The sequence below is a fragment of the Lemur catta genome, chromosome 1 (assembly GCF_020740605.2).
Source record: "Lemur catta isolate mLemCat1 chromosome 1, mLemCat1.pri, whole genome shotgun sequence".
NCBI classification, from domain to species: Eukaryota; Metazoa; Chordata; class Mammalia; order Primates; family Lemuridae; genus Lemur; species Lemur catta.
The window spans coordinates 268,967,844-268,982,480 of NC_059128.1; the positions used below are offsets into that span (position 1 = coordinate 268,967,844).

The window sequence follows — 14,637 nt, forward strand, 5'->3', positions numbered from 1 at the left end:
AACCAGACAGATTCTATCTCCTAGCCCCTCCCAGGGACCTTTTCTGGTCATCAAAACTACTGGCATCTAGTGGGTAGAGGCTTGGGATGCTGTTAAGCAACCTGCAATGGACAGAACAGTCCTCAACAGCAAAGAATCATCTGGCCCAAAACATAAATAGAACTGAAGTTGAGAAACACTGCCATAGCCCAAGCGAATCCGGAAGGTTTCGTGCTGCAGTTTAGTAATTCTGCTCACCAAGGCTACTGTGCAGCAGTCACCAACACCTCAGAATTCCTGGGTAACAAAAGCTAGTACATTTTCAAAATAGACAGAATCATGAGAATTGGCCAGCAAGATCTTTTCTTTGCATCTATCATGAGACATCAAGATCGTAAAAGCCACATGGAAGCAACATGAAATTTCCACCCAAGCTGTGATACTTTCATATTTTGTCTCAGAAATTATACCAAATGAGAACATACATAAATTCAAGAAAGAGATAACTCTAACTCAGAATTAAAACACCTGAACAGTCTTACCATTATAAACTAAACACAGTGCACACCTTTAACTTTTCTTCTGCCCTAAACTCATTTTTACCTTACGAAAATCCCTTTATTTTTAAAATGTAGGCTGCTGTCTTGAAGGCTGAGGAGTTTTTCCAAACATCATTTTTACAGGAGATTCATTCAGTCATGCATGCCCTTGACTTTTCACTCTTCTAGCAGAATCACAAAGGTCAGACGCATTGGAAGAGGTGGCTGGAAACCAAAGATGAATTTTCAAAAGGGCAAAAGGGCCCAAGACCGAGAGAAGCAGATGTTTAGGCTTTAATCCACTCTGCTATTAAAAACGCCAGAAACAACTTATTTTTCTACAAGGGAATTAAAGGTTTGTATTAAAACCCACAGCTTTGCTACCTGTCCAAGGAATCTAAGCCTCTACTTAATTGCAGCTACTTGATCTTAGCTAACAAGGTGTGCCCATGAAAATGTATGCAGATTTAAATGAATCGTTCCCTAATTTGCTGGATTTTCTTTTTTTAGATTTAATTTTTTTCTTAATTGCAAACTCTTGAGTTGAGTGGATGTACAATTGTTGTGCCTGAGGCATTTGCGTAGTAATTTTTTTTAAAAGCAACTGATTTGGAGAAAAACATGAAAAAGATTAGTATTCTTTAAAAATCTGGTTTTTGGCTTTTAATTAAATTGGATAGAAAATGTTTTTTATTTTTTAAAAATTTAGATATAATTATGTCATTAGCTGATTACTTCGGTTATTCTAACAGTAAATTACAGAAACTTGACATGAGTAAAACAGTGTAGAAATGGAAGGTGAAAAATAACTAAGCACTCTTAGCCATGTAAAGCTGCAAGCAAAACCAAGTTCAAAATGTAATTTTCCAAATGGCAATACAGATTTTTGGGAATATATTAAACCATTGGATTCTATACTTTATGGTATGCAAATTATATCTCGATAAACTTGATACTAAAAAATAAAAAATGATGTACATGTGTGTGCACACACACACATCTATATGGCTCTCCTCCTTAGCCTCACATTTTAAGCAACCTAATGATCAGAGTGGGCTTTCTACGTTGAGACCATTAAACTACATGGAAAGACACATATCAATGCCCTGCTTCATTCTGCCTCTACAAAAGCGTGTGTCAAACACCTCGAGATCAATGGCTGCCATGCTATGGGGCACTTGATAGCAGGCTGCCGCCTGTCACATTTATGGTTAGTGCTGACACCAGTTCTCTCAAAGTCATTAGAAGGTATACTACAACCTGGGCCAGGGGTAGGATTAAATCCTATCCACCTACTCAAAACATGGAGGAGGACTGGGTGGAGTGGCTCATGCCTGTAATCCCAGCACTGTGGGAGGCCAAGAAGGGAGGACTGCTTAAAGCCAGGAGTTTGAGACCAGCCTGGGCAACATAGCAAGATCCCATCTCTACAAAAAATTTTCAAAAAAATAGCTGGCCTTGGTGGTGCACAGCTGTATAGTCCCAACTACTTGGTGGCTGAGGCGGGAGGATTGCTTGAGCCCAGATGTTCAAGGTTACAGAGAGCTATGATCGCGCCACTGCACTCCAGCTTGGGCAACAGAGCAAGTCCTTGTCTCTAAAACTAATAATAATAATGATGATGATAATAAATAACCAAACAAGCAAATAAAAATACAGAGGAAAAGGCCCAAGGCTTGCTCTAAAAGGAGGATCCACTGTCTCTTTGACCTGTTCCCAAACTCCCTGCAGCTTTATTTTCATTTTTGGGTAGCTTACTACTACTGAGGTCTCAAGCGAGCTCATCGTCATGTTTACAGCCAGTCAAACTCACAGTTTACCCCAAATTTTATGAAAAGTTAAATATGAATGATATGCAAGAATCCTGTTGGTGAATTACAGGCGACTTTGTGTCATGTTCACTACAAACAAGTAACAACAGAGACATGAGAATTCAAGCTAAGGTGTGTTTCTTCTACCCTTGAGATCAATACAAGCTATTCTGATTTATTTGAAATACTTATTAGATTCATTCTATTTGGTGTTCTGTCACCTGGTAAATCCCTGTTCTTCCTTTATAATCACCCAAATGCCACCTTCTCCATGATGCCTTAGATGAAAACTTCTGTCCCCAGGCTGGGCACTTCCTTTTTCCTCCCTGCTGCCAAAGTTCCTTCTTAGCCAGCTCCAAGAGACTCAGCCCTCTCAAGGACTGTGCAGATAAGGCTAGAAGCATTCTGAGCAAGCCACCTTATTCATATCCTTGTGCCCCCAACAACCAATGCAATGGTACCCTGAAATGCCTTGTTGATGTTGGTAAAACGTACAGCAGTACATCAAATGGTGCTTCTCCCAGATTAACGGTCACCAGAAGAACAATAATAATTTAATTCTGCCAAGGTCAGTCACTTAACCCAAGGCAAGCAACATTCAGATCACACTTTTTAGCTTTCATCATCCTATGACAGGGTAAAAGAGCCACCTGTATCACTGCCTCTGTCTATTCAATAGAAGAGCTTCCATGAGGTTTCAAATACTCATAAGAAATAAAACTCTATCTTGAAATGCAGAGGCATTTAATACTATCTTGTCCAGTTTTTTAGCTGGACATAAAATCTAACTGCAGATACTTTAATATACAATATATGCTCACAAAAATATTTTAAGCAAGAAAGAGAGTTTAAGCTGTTTTGTAGCGCAATATAATGTCTATAAATACCAGCTGTATTAAAAATAACTAAATTAGCGAAACTGGAATGTTCCTAATACAAAGAAATGATAAATGCCTGAGGTGATGGATACCTCAATTACTCTGATTTGATTAATTCACACTGTATGTCTGTATCAAAACATCATGTGTACCCTATAAAGATATACAACTATTATATACTCATAATAATTAAAAATTCAAAAAAATTAGCTCTATTATACTGGTAGATATGGATTGGTCACATTTATGCTTTTTATAATTAAAAGTCAATGTGTGGGCTCACCTTTGGCATTCTTGATTAGCAGTAAACATTAGTTTTCTAATGTTCAGAATACAGTGGAGGATAGGAATGATGATTATAACCACAACTAAGACAGCAGCTATAGTTAATTGAGCACTTACTGTATACCAAAAACTATGCTGTTTCCCATGACTTCCTTAATTTAATTCTCACAGAATAGTTATATATTAGGTAGGTATTATTAATCCCCATTTTATAAAAGAAAGCAATGAATATTAAAGGTTATTTAATTTACACAACTTTACACTGTCAGTAGGCTGTGGAGAAAAGATTCCAATCTGGGCAGCCTGTGCTTGTAAAACAAACTGAAAATTGAATGCTTACCAGGAATTACAGTAAGTGCTTAACACAGATTATTTAAAGTCATTCTCACCATAAACATGCAAGGTAACAGTACCACCTACACTGCACACATGAAAAATACGTTACTTAACTGCCTCAAGGCCATAAAATTATTAAAAATTCTCTCTTAAACACTGTACTAGTCTGCTCTAACAGTAAGAAAACTACCTTAAAGAAATTAACATGATATGGTCTTATCTGAAATATAAAGAACTTCATAGTCATATCCCTATAGTCACTATCAGGGGTCAGCAAACTTTTCTGTAAAGACCAGATAGTAAGCATTTTCAACTTTATAGGCCACATGGTCTCTTTTGCAATTGCTTAACTCTGCTTCTGCAGCAGGAAAGCAGCCCTAGACAGCATGTAAACAAATAGGATTGGATGTACCCTAATAAAACCTTTTGTTGAGAAAACAGACAACAGGCCATTTTTGGCCCAAGGGCCATAGTTTGTTGCCACAGATCATTAATATTATTTGCAGGCACCTGACCATTACTTTGATTTAAATAATAATTCTAGCCTGAGCAAGAGCGAGATCCTGTTCCTACAAAAAATAGAAAAAAATTAGCCAGGCATGGTAGCATGTGCCTGTAGTCCCAGCTACTTAGGAGGCCGAGCCAGGAGGACCACTTGAGCCCAGGAGCTGGAGTTTGCAATGAGCTACGATGATGCCACTGCACTCTGGCCTGGGGTGACAGAGCAAGACCCTGTCTCAAAAAACAAACAACCAAAAAACCAAAAACAACAAAAAACTCATAAATAAGAATTTTAAAATTTCAGAAATGCACAGTGTAAAATAATAGTGAAATGGATACATACCTATAGCAAAGGATTACACATTTACAAGGGAACACAGGTTAAAAGAATTAGTTTGGATTTATAAAGAAAAGTAAAAGTATAATTCTGACATGAGCATAGCAGAAATATCCTGGCAAATCTGGGTCCAAATGCTGGCTTCACCACGTACCAGTTATGACCATGAGCAATTAAAAAAAAAATTTCTCTAGGCCTTTGTTCTCTTGGCTTTAAATGAGGAAGTAAAATTCCCACCTCATATTTACCAGGACTAAAAGACAGAATCCCTGCCTTAATGGGCAAAGGAAGTGGTGATCCTGAAAACCTATACCTGCAACAAAGGATTTCATCTGGGACCTGCCACAGTCTTCTAGCAGGGGAAAGCGTATCTGCTCTGCCCCTGTGACATTTTCTATGGTAGCAAAGTACCCGGCAATGAGCAGGGGCACAATGAATATTTGCTCAATAAATGAACATAAGGCAAAAAAAAACCAGTTATCTTGGACAGGCAAAATTGGCTAGATTAAATCAAAGATTATGTCATTTATTCAATGCATATGTTTAATCAGAGTTTACAATTCATGCCTCAATCAGAAATTACCCTGACATCTTGAGTTTATGAAGTGTAATCCCTTCTTGAAGAACAGAAAACTAGGAGCAAGTGTTTAAATATACTATAATTTTACTCAAATTGATAATGATTTATTCCACTACATCAATATCTAAGTTTTTCTTAACTACCAGAGACAACAATAAACCCCCAAACCAGGTAGATTCTGCAATAGTGTGCTCACTTTGAACCAATACCTTTTTCCTCTGGAATCACTAACAGAGAACAGACATCTCCCACTTTGGTATCATCGATTCTAATACAACACGGCAGAAAATTTCATGATCATGCTGAAATGTCTTCTATTTTCTTCCCCCTGTCTATTTCTTTCAAATTCTGATGGGTTACAAAAGTATTGAGTTTTTTTACAAAGCACATTAAGGACTGGTATTAGCAGCAATATGTTGGGAATGATGAAACAATTTTCTTTCTAAGTATGGTTGTAAATCACATTTTCTTTCGGGTGCTGAAACATTAACACTGAAAATGAGATGGTAAGCCTCCCTTCAGTATCTCGTCTTACCAAGTCACTTCTAATTTTTACTTTCAGGACAGAAGCAAGCTACTTGTAAGGAGAGTTTTACAAAGTGAGCAACCACCTACGGCATTGGCATTGTCTCTCAACTGGGGGAGAAACACAATTCACCTTCTACACCAATGATGGGAAAAGAAAGGGTTCTTTGTGGCTGATCTCTTGAATGTTAGCACCTAAAACTTCTACTTCTTTAGGAATACAAAAAACTAACTTACAAGGACACAATATACCATAACATGCTTCTGTTAGGCCCCCCTTCCCATAAAGACTTGTCTCCGTTATAGCTTTCATCCACTTTGGGAGTTTGAGATGGAATAGATGGATTCCCATTAAAAGTTCCCCTATTTCTGGCATTACAGTTGGGACCTCTAACTGACCAGGTATTTGCTTTTAGAAAGTTACTTGTATTTGCTCTTCTTGCCATCAAAATTATTAATTTGTTATTTTTTAAGGTTAGTTTCTTTTTTATCTCTAGCCTGGAGATTTAAAAAAAAAAATTCTTATAACTGCCTTTGCCTTTCTATAGGCAATACTGTAACATGTATGTCCCTCTATGCTCCATCTTGATATTTAATAATACTACATGTAAAATTAAGCTAAAAGAACCGGACTAATGGAGAAGATAACAAGAGAATCCTGTCTCGGTCTGGAGTATGGGCATAACTTTATGTGGTATCCTCTCAGACTGCATAAATTATGTCACTCCTTGTTTACCTGTCCCCTCAACAACAACGTTAAAGCAAAATCTCTTCATTGTCTACTGGAAAAATCTTCAGTACTTAGTAGGTCCTGAATTAATATTTGTTGAATTAACCACCCTCAGTTAAAGCCCATATCTGCCAGCCTGAAATTGAAGGTCTCCCTATTTTGGTCCCAACCTAATTTCCTGTTCTCCATAGAGACAGAAGGTAGATTAATTGTTGCTTGGGGCTAGAGGTAAATACATGGATCAACTGTGAATAGGTATGAAGGATTTTATTAGGGTGATGATTGGATTATGGTGATGGTTGCCCAATCCAGTAAATTTATTAAAGCCACTGAATTATATACTTAAAAATCAGTGAATCTGATGTAAATTAAATGCTGTAAAAAACATGCAACAAAGGGAAGGATATATTACAATGACAATTAGGAATGTATCCCAGGCAGAGAAAGCAGCCTATTTTAAGTTCCAACATAACAATAGAGCTGAAATCATTATACCTTAATAAAAAGTGAGAGGAAGCCTTACAATATCGTACCATTGGTGGATGAGCTTTAAAAGTACTTGCAATACATTAAAATTCAATTAAGTCTATATTCACTTAATCTCATTCTAGAAGCATCTTTTACTATCTGCAAAACAAATACATACCCTTTAAGAAACTTGATCCAACTAGTTACTAGTTGTTGTAACATTTGGCTGACTAATAGAAACTGAATGCTTGCTTTTATTTCATGGAGACAAAAAAGTCTTTTAGTTCATTCAGTTCACAACATTCTTAACAGGAACATTAATTCAACAGAAAAAGCAAGCCTAAGATATCAGCAATACATCATCTTCTTGCAGAAGGCACTGTCATACTCCCCAATAAAATAATTTAAATGTAACACAAATCGTCTAAGTTAAATTTTATAGCACAAAATAATGTGGCACTTACCAAATCTCCTTCTTTAATGCAATCTAACCGCAACGACTCACTCAACTAAGATTTACCGGAAACTGTCTATGAGCCAGGCACTCTGAATGACACTGAGTAAAATCCAGTCCTTACCCTCGGGGAGCTCACAGTGTAGGTGGCCAAGGAGGCAGCAGACAAAACCCAGTACCAAACACCCACTGCCAGGGGACACCAAGGAGTCACCTAACTCAGTGTCTGTCAAATGAGATGACTCCTGGTTAGGTGGAGTCTCCTAGAACAATTTGGGATTTGCCAAGTACCATACATACACAAGGTACAAGAGACAAACTGTACGATTAGGATTTTACAATATTTGAAATTAGCTGTTAGACTGCTTGTTAAACCAAAAAAAATTTCAAGAAGCATAAGAAGCCTTGTATTTGGAACATAAAAATTTTGGGGGGAGTTGGGGAAGGCAATGGTGGTAGGGCGGATAGAAATGCCAGACTCTGGAATTATGCTGCCTTTTCCTTGGGGGACGGGGAAGGACCCAACAAATAGTGGATTACCTCGAACCACCTCTTCCACAGACTCCGTGGTGGTGGTGGTGGTGGCGGCGATGCTGGTGGTTCTCTCTGTAGCCTCTTCGTAGGGTTCTTCGGCCTCTTCCTCTACCTCATCACCATCCTCATCATCCTCGTCATCTTCGGCTTCTTCCTCAACCTCAGCCACTTCTTCCTCCTCTGCTACTTCTACAACTTTGTCTTCACTGTAAGAGAAAACAGAAGTAACAGTCATAGTCAATTACATAAACTGCAGGAAAGGAAAGGAAAATCATCAAGAAGGAATTCTGGTAATTTGAGAGGGAATGTGACATGGAAGAAAAAAACACGCACAAAGCTTAAAGCTAGCAGGTCTAAGATGAATCCCGGCTCGGCAGGTCTGCGAAACTCTTTATCCTTGGCCACAGCTCTTCTTAGTTTACACAGTTGCTATAAGCATATGACATGATTTCAATTAAATGACATTCAGGAAAAAGCAAAATTATGAAGACAGTAAAAAGACCAGTGTCTACCAAGGGATTCAGAGGGAAGGAGGGAGGGATGGACAGATGGAGCACAGATGATTTTTAGGGGAGTGACACTACTCTCTGTGCTACTGTAATAGTGGATACATGGCATTACACAGGTGTCAAAACCCAAAGAATGTACAACACAAAAAGTGAACTCTAATGTCAAATAGGAACATTGGTAAATGATGTATCAATACTGGTTTAATTGTACCATACTACAGCAAAATGTTAATCATAGGGGAAACTCTGGGGGAAGGAAGAGGAACTTAGAGGGAGAGAGGGGAACTCTGTACTTTCTGTTCAAATCCTCTGTAACCTAAAGATGCTCCAAAATATAAAGTCTATTTAAAAGGGAGTGGGAGAGACCAAAACTGAGTTTACTGTATTATGGGGATTCCTTCTCATAATGAATATGCAAAAAACACACAGCCACCTGCACCATGGCAGATATTCAAGTGTAGGCAGAAACTGGTTCAAAAACCGGTAATGAAAGTTTAAACTAGACACATAGAGGAAAGAAAGAACTAACTGGCTTAAATAAATCTGTAATACGCTGTGGTCAGGGATGCCTACTGAAACTATTTAGTTGAACTCCGTACTTGTGCTAATTGCTTCTGTTTTGCAGAGTGTCAAATATTTCAGTGATTCTCAAATTTCAGTGAGGATCACAATCACCTAGCAGGCTTATTAAAACACAGATCGCCAGGTACCACCTGCACTGTTTCTAATGTAGCCCCAGAGTTTCTGAATCAGTGTGTCTGGAGTTTCTGAATCAGTGTGTCTGGAATGAGCCCTCAGAATTTGCATTTCTGACAAGTTCCCAAGTGACATCGATACTGGTGGTCGGCGGACGATATTCTGAGAACCACTGAAATGTGCAATACTGAGAATAGTGGCAACAGACAACAATTGTACTGACCTCCAGTACAACTGGGAAGAGGGTCAGAAATAATATTTACGGCGTTAAATATCTATATGCTGATGCACAATGGTAACTAATAAATCTGCAAATTTGGATGACAAAAGGCAGACAAGTATAGAACAAAATTTAGAAGACCTATTAGGAAATCCTTGTGGAAATCAGGTACTTGCCAATGCAGGCACTGCTGAGAGCACTTGAAAGAAGATAAATGAAGATAAGAATGTAAGTGTCAAGTAGGAAAAGTCTACCACATACTATCCGGCTGGACAAGAGAAATAGATGTTCTTGATCAGGTCACAAAACCAATATGGGAAAAAGATCTAGACGTGGCAGAGGATTTCAACCTACCAGAACAGCTGCCATGGGTCTATCTGAGAAGCAGCACCACAGTCAAAGGATTAAGAGCTGCTATGTTGACATTGAAATGTCCCCAGAAAAGAAGGGAAAGCAGAGGGGAAGGCTTACCCCCGAGTTGACTCTGGCCAACAAGGAGCTCACTGCTGGGGAAAGTGACAGGAACCTGGGGCATCTGTGTCAGCCACAACATGAAGCCTTGGAATGGGAGTGTGAGTACAGTGGTATGTAGGAATTCTGATTTCAAACATGTCAGAGAAAGAGGACAGTATGATTCTGTGATCTAACACAACAGCAAGGAAGATGGCTCAAGGAAACTGAAAGGCATTCAAAATTCAAAGTCTGACAAGACAGCCACAAATAACTTTGCTGACAGTGAAAGGGAAAGATAGAGAGATGAATACAGCACTAGTGGGAATTCTCCGATGAACTCAGAATTTAAAGGACATTTTACACAAGTCCTGTGAAGATGTGTATGGCCCCCCAGGGAACACCTGTGATCATGTATGATGCAAGAAGAGCATAAAAGACTTTTATGAAAGTTCTACAAAAATGTATATGATCCTCTAGTGGAACATCTAACTCTGATTAAATATGACACGAGGATAATAACAAACATGTCCAAAGAAGTTGGAAGCATGTGGCTAAAGAATAAAGAGAAACATATTAAGCAGAATAACTGATTAATAATAACTTATTCATGTGTTAATAAATGAAGTGTTCATACAGAGAAGAACCTAATCAGTTCCTTTAACATATCCACAAGACCATGAAGAAATAAACAGGAGAAAAGACAAAGTGAAAACATTGGTACTGATAATCAGATGGTACAAGTCTTCATCTGCTTAGAGATAAATGAAGTGGAATAATTGATTTTTTGATGACTGAATCTCTGCACAAAAGTCTATTACTTGAGACAATATTCCAAAACAATCCTAAATTTAACAGTTGCTCAGCTGCCTTAAACTTGATCAGGTATACTGCCTGCACTTTTCTATACAATCTCAATGTTGTACCACTAGAGAAGAAACAAAGATGACCTGATACATATCATCAGTTAATTTAGTATGTTTGAGATCACTTCTTTATTCACTCAAATCACAGTTACCAATTCTGTTCTCCAATTTAAGTGGAAAATTCAGGGAAAGCCAGGGAGAAAAATCAAATCAAAGCAGTACTCTCCTTAAACCATGAAATGTACACGCAATCTTCAACCACAACTGAAGTGACAATGTCCAAGCGTATGATCCAGGGTTAAGACAGCACCGTGCTTCCAGGTGGGATGATGAAAAACACAAGCCTGGGCACCCCCAGGTGCCTCCTCCAGCCTTCTCTGTTATTCAGGGAATGCTGCTCTTAAAGCTCCTAACTGAAAACATGCTCATGAAAACAGCTGTTTAATGTGATCTGCATTCTGGTATGTGTCTAGCCATGAAAAGGAGTGAATTATATGGCCACCATCCATCATTGCATCTGCCTGAGCAATTTACTGGCATAATAACAAGGAACAGAGACATATAATAGTTCAACTAGCTAAGGAATTAAATTACTTGGCCTAAGAGAACTCAGGTCCAAGTTCTTATTACCATAGCTTAGATTTCTGAAATTAAATTTAGATGTCCATGAATTCAATTATCCTTTTGGACACTATTTAAAACAGTAGCACACAGTTGTATACCAATGATGTTGCCTCTTCCCAAAGAATGCCAAACCCGTCAGCATTACAACTTCTAATTGCGGTTTTCAGGAATAGCAGGAGAAACATCGAAAGGAAATAAAAATTACTTTTCCACTAGTTCTTCAAATGCCAGAGAAGTTATTCTGTGAGTTTTGAAAAGCTGATCACAGTGTAAAAAAACACAAGGAGGGAGCAGTTTATGGAAACAGCCTGAGCATCATAACACAATTTCCTTATAAACAATCCAATAAGAACTCACAATAAAATAATCACTTGGTAAAATGGTGGAAGATTCACACCACACTCACAAACTTTAACGGCTGTCCATTTATACTAGGTGGCTTTTACAGCTTTTAAACACTAACAATGAGAAACACTTCTACAGAATGAGGAAACTCTCTGAAAATGCTGACCGTCCCAGGAGTATCCGAATTTATTTAGAAGGTCAAAGGGACATTACTACAAGGAAATAAATCACTGATGATAAAATTTTATGTGTCAGCACACAAGATTTTGCTTTGGTGAGTACATCACAAAGGTGACTCTCCTCCTATTTCTAAATAAAGGCTGACCTTGATATCGTGCCACGTGCAGTTGCTGGCTGACGATCCTGTTAGGGAGTGAACGATTTGGACTCACACACCACTGTTAATTTCTTTAATTAAAGAAACATGCGAAACAACTCACCATTTACATTATCTCAAAAAGCCACAGGACATTCTGGAATTGGCAAAATTACAGACTGTAAAAGTATCAGTGGCTGCCAGGGGTTAAGGTGGAGGGAGAGTTGAACAGACCAAAAAACATCCTCAAACGCAGATTTTTGGGGGCAGTGAAAGGACTTTGTATGATACTAAACAGTGGATATGTGTCATTATACAGTTGTCCATACCCACAGATGTACAAGGCCAAGAGTGAGCCCTAATGTAAACTATGGACTTTGGGCAATAACGTGTGTCAATTAGGTTCACTGAGTGTAACACACGTACCACTCTGGCGGGGGCCGTTGATGACGGGGGAGCCTGTGCGTGTGTGGAGGCCGGAGTCGAAGGGAAATGTCTGTACCTTCTGCCCAGTTTTGCTACGAACCTAAAACTGCTCTAAAACAATAGTCTTTTAAAAAATTCAATAAAATTTTTAAAAAGCTATATTTATTCTTTCAGAGTCTCTGTTAAGACTGACTTCTTTCCTCCTGTTGTAGGACAAACAAAGGAGAGGAAATGACAAGAGAAAAAGCTCTGATTTTCATGGTCATTTGAATGTGGACAATCACGAGATCTAAACACCTGCAGTCGTGAGCGAAGAGTGAAAACAACCAATGTCAGCGCCCAGAATGCAACCACCAAGCAGGGGAACGGCCAGAGGGGCAGTCCCCACAGGAAGAGGCTCAGACCCGCATATGTGGACCTGTAGAAAGAAAGAGAGACTGTCCCGGAGTCTCCCAGAGTAGAGAATAGAGAAAAAATAAAATAAGCATTTCAAAAAGATAAGCAGATGGTCCCCCACCCACCCTCCAACACCCCCAGCCCCCCACCTCCATTCTCAGTGCTGCCAGAGTCTTTAAACTGGAAGGCACAATGGCTGGATAAGTCAGTTTGTCCCAAAGGCAAGCAGTTTCTGAAATTACTGCTGTTAGATTAGAAAAATCAGAAGTTGCAGAACACTGGAGAAAATGTAAAAGAAAAGAAGCTTGTTCTCTTTGGTTTATGTAACTGTTTCAAGGGAGAAATGGGCAAAGTAAGAAAAAGCCAGTCTCTCTCCCACCTAAAGGAACTGTCAGAAGCCCAACAGAGAGGACACGCCATCTAATGCCACTTAGATAAACTAAGAAAACAAGCAAACCTCCAGGCTGGTAGAACTCAGAGAGAGGATTCTGGGGACAGACAAGGCTCTGTGCCCTGGTCTGTGTGCCGGCCACCCGGTTGTGTTGTTTTGACAACTCACCGAGCCTGTATCACCTATGTTATGGGCACTTTTCTTTATGTACATTACAGTTCAGTAAAAAGGTTTCAAAGGGTTTTCTGTCATTTGCAGTTAAAGGCATTTCTTGCAGAGGGTTCACGAGCCCACCTGGGGCCCCATATTAAGGAGTCTAGTTTTAAGAAGATAACCAGAAGATTAAGATACCAAAAATTCATGACTCAGGCAATTAAGCGTAAATTGTAGGTCACAACCTTAATCTGAAATCAGGCTGTGTCATCATTCTCACACATTTAATGAATGCCCATTCTAGGTGAGAGAATCTACCCTAATTGCTGTATTATTAATAGTAACAGACCTGCTACATAGTAAATGCTTCAGATTTCAAAAGAGAAGTGATTCTGGTGTCTGAGCTGGTAGGATGTGAAAGGTGGGTGGAAAGATGAGGCAAGAATATCCATATAATGCATGATCAGGAATAATAAGTAAATAAGTCTGGCCAGTGAGGTAGGCTATACTGCAGAGACCTGAGTATTAGGTATTTTTTCTTTAGTCGATAGTTAAGTATTAGAGTTGAAAGAGGTTTGCACAGATTGCTAATGAGCAAAAAAGTAGCAATGCATTAAACTTCATCCACCCACCGAAGCATTCTATTAAGTGCTTCTCTAAGCCAACTACTGGTCATTCAATCCATAACATTTATTGCTTTTACCAAGTCCTGGTACTATTCCAGGCATGGGGGTGGGGATGGGGGTACACAAGTGAAAAAGAGAAAACCCCCACTTTCCTGGAATGTATATATTAGTGGGGGAGGCACGATATAAGCAAATAAAAACGGAAATTATTCAAAAGTACTGTAGAGAAAGGAAACGGGACGGATACACTGATGAGTGACGGTTAGAGATGTGTGTGGGACACAGGAGTAGCATTTCTAATAGGATGGTCCAGGAAGGGCCCCAAGGAACAGTCATATGAACTGAGGCCGGGAATGCTGAAGTCAGACACTGAAAAAACAAGGGTGGGGTGAATGGCAAAGGCAAGGGTAAGAAGTCCCCAGCATGAGGAAGAGCTTAGTAAGTTCACAGAAAACACCAGCAGAGAGCCAGTGAGCTTCGGGAGTAGTGAATGAGGGGAGAAGGACAAGGCCCAGTGGTAGAGACAGACAGGCACAGCGTGACCCGGTAAGGCCACGTTTATTATGTGCAACTGGCATGACTTGATCAGATTTAAGTTTTAATGCTGTCTCTGGCTGCTGGGTGGAGAGTGGATTTGGGGGACAAGAGTGGAAGCAGGGAGA

The 14,637-nt window shown here is 39.2% G+C and overlaps 1 protein-coding gene across 1 annotated transcript in view; it reads right to left on the reverse strand.

The window, feature by feature from the left end:
• The window catches only part of LOC123630660 (amyloid beta precursor protein), a 245,622-nt gene that overhangs the window by 104,942 nt on the left and 126,043 nt on the right, over window positions 1-14,637 (reverse strand). Inside the window, 1 exon segment of the mRNA XM_045540498.1 lies at window positions 7,964-8,163. Coding sequence (XP_045396454.1) covers window positions 7,964-8,163 — 200 coding nt within the window.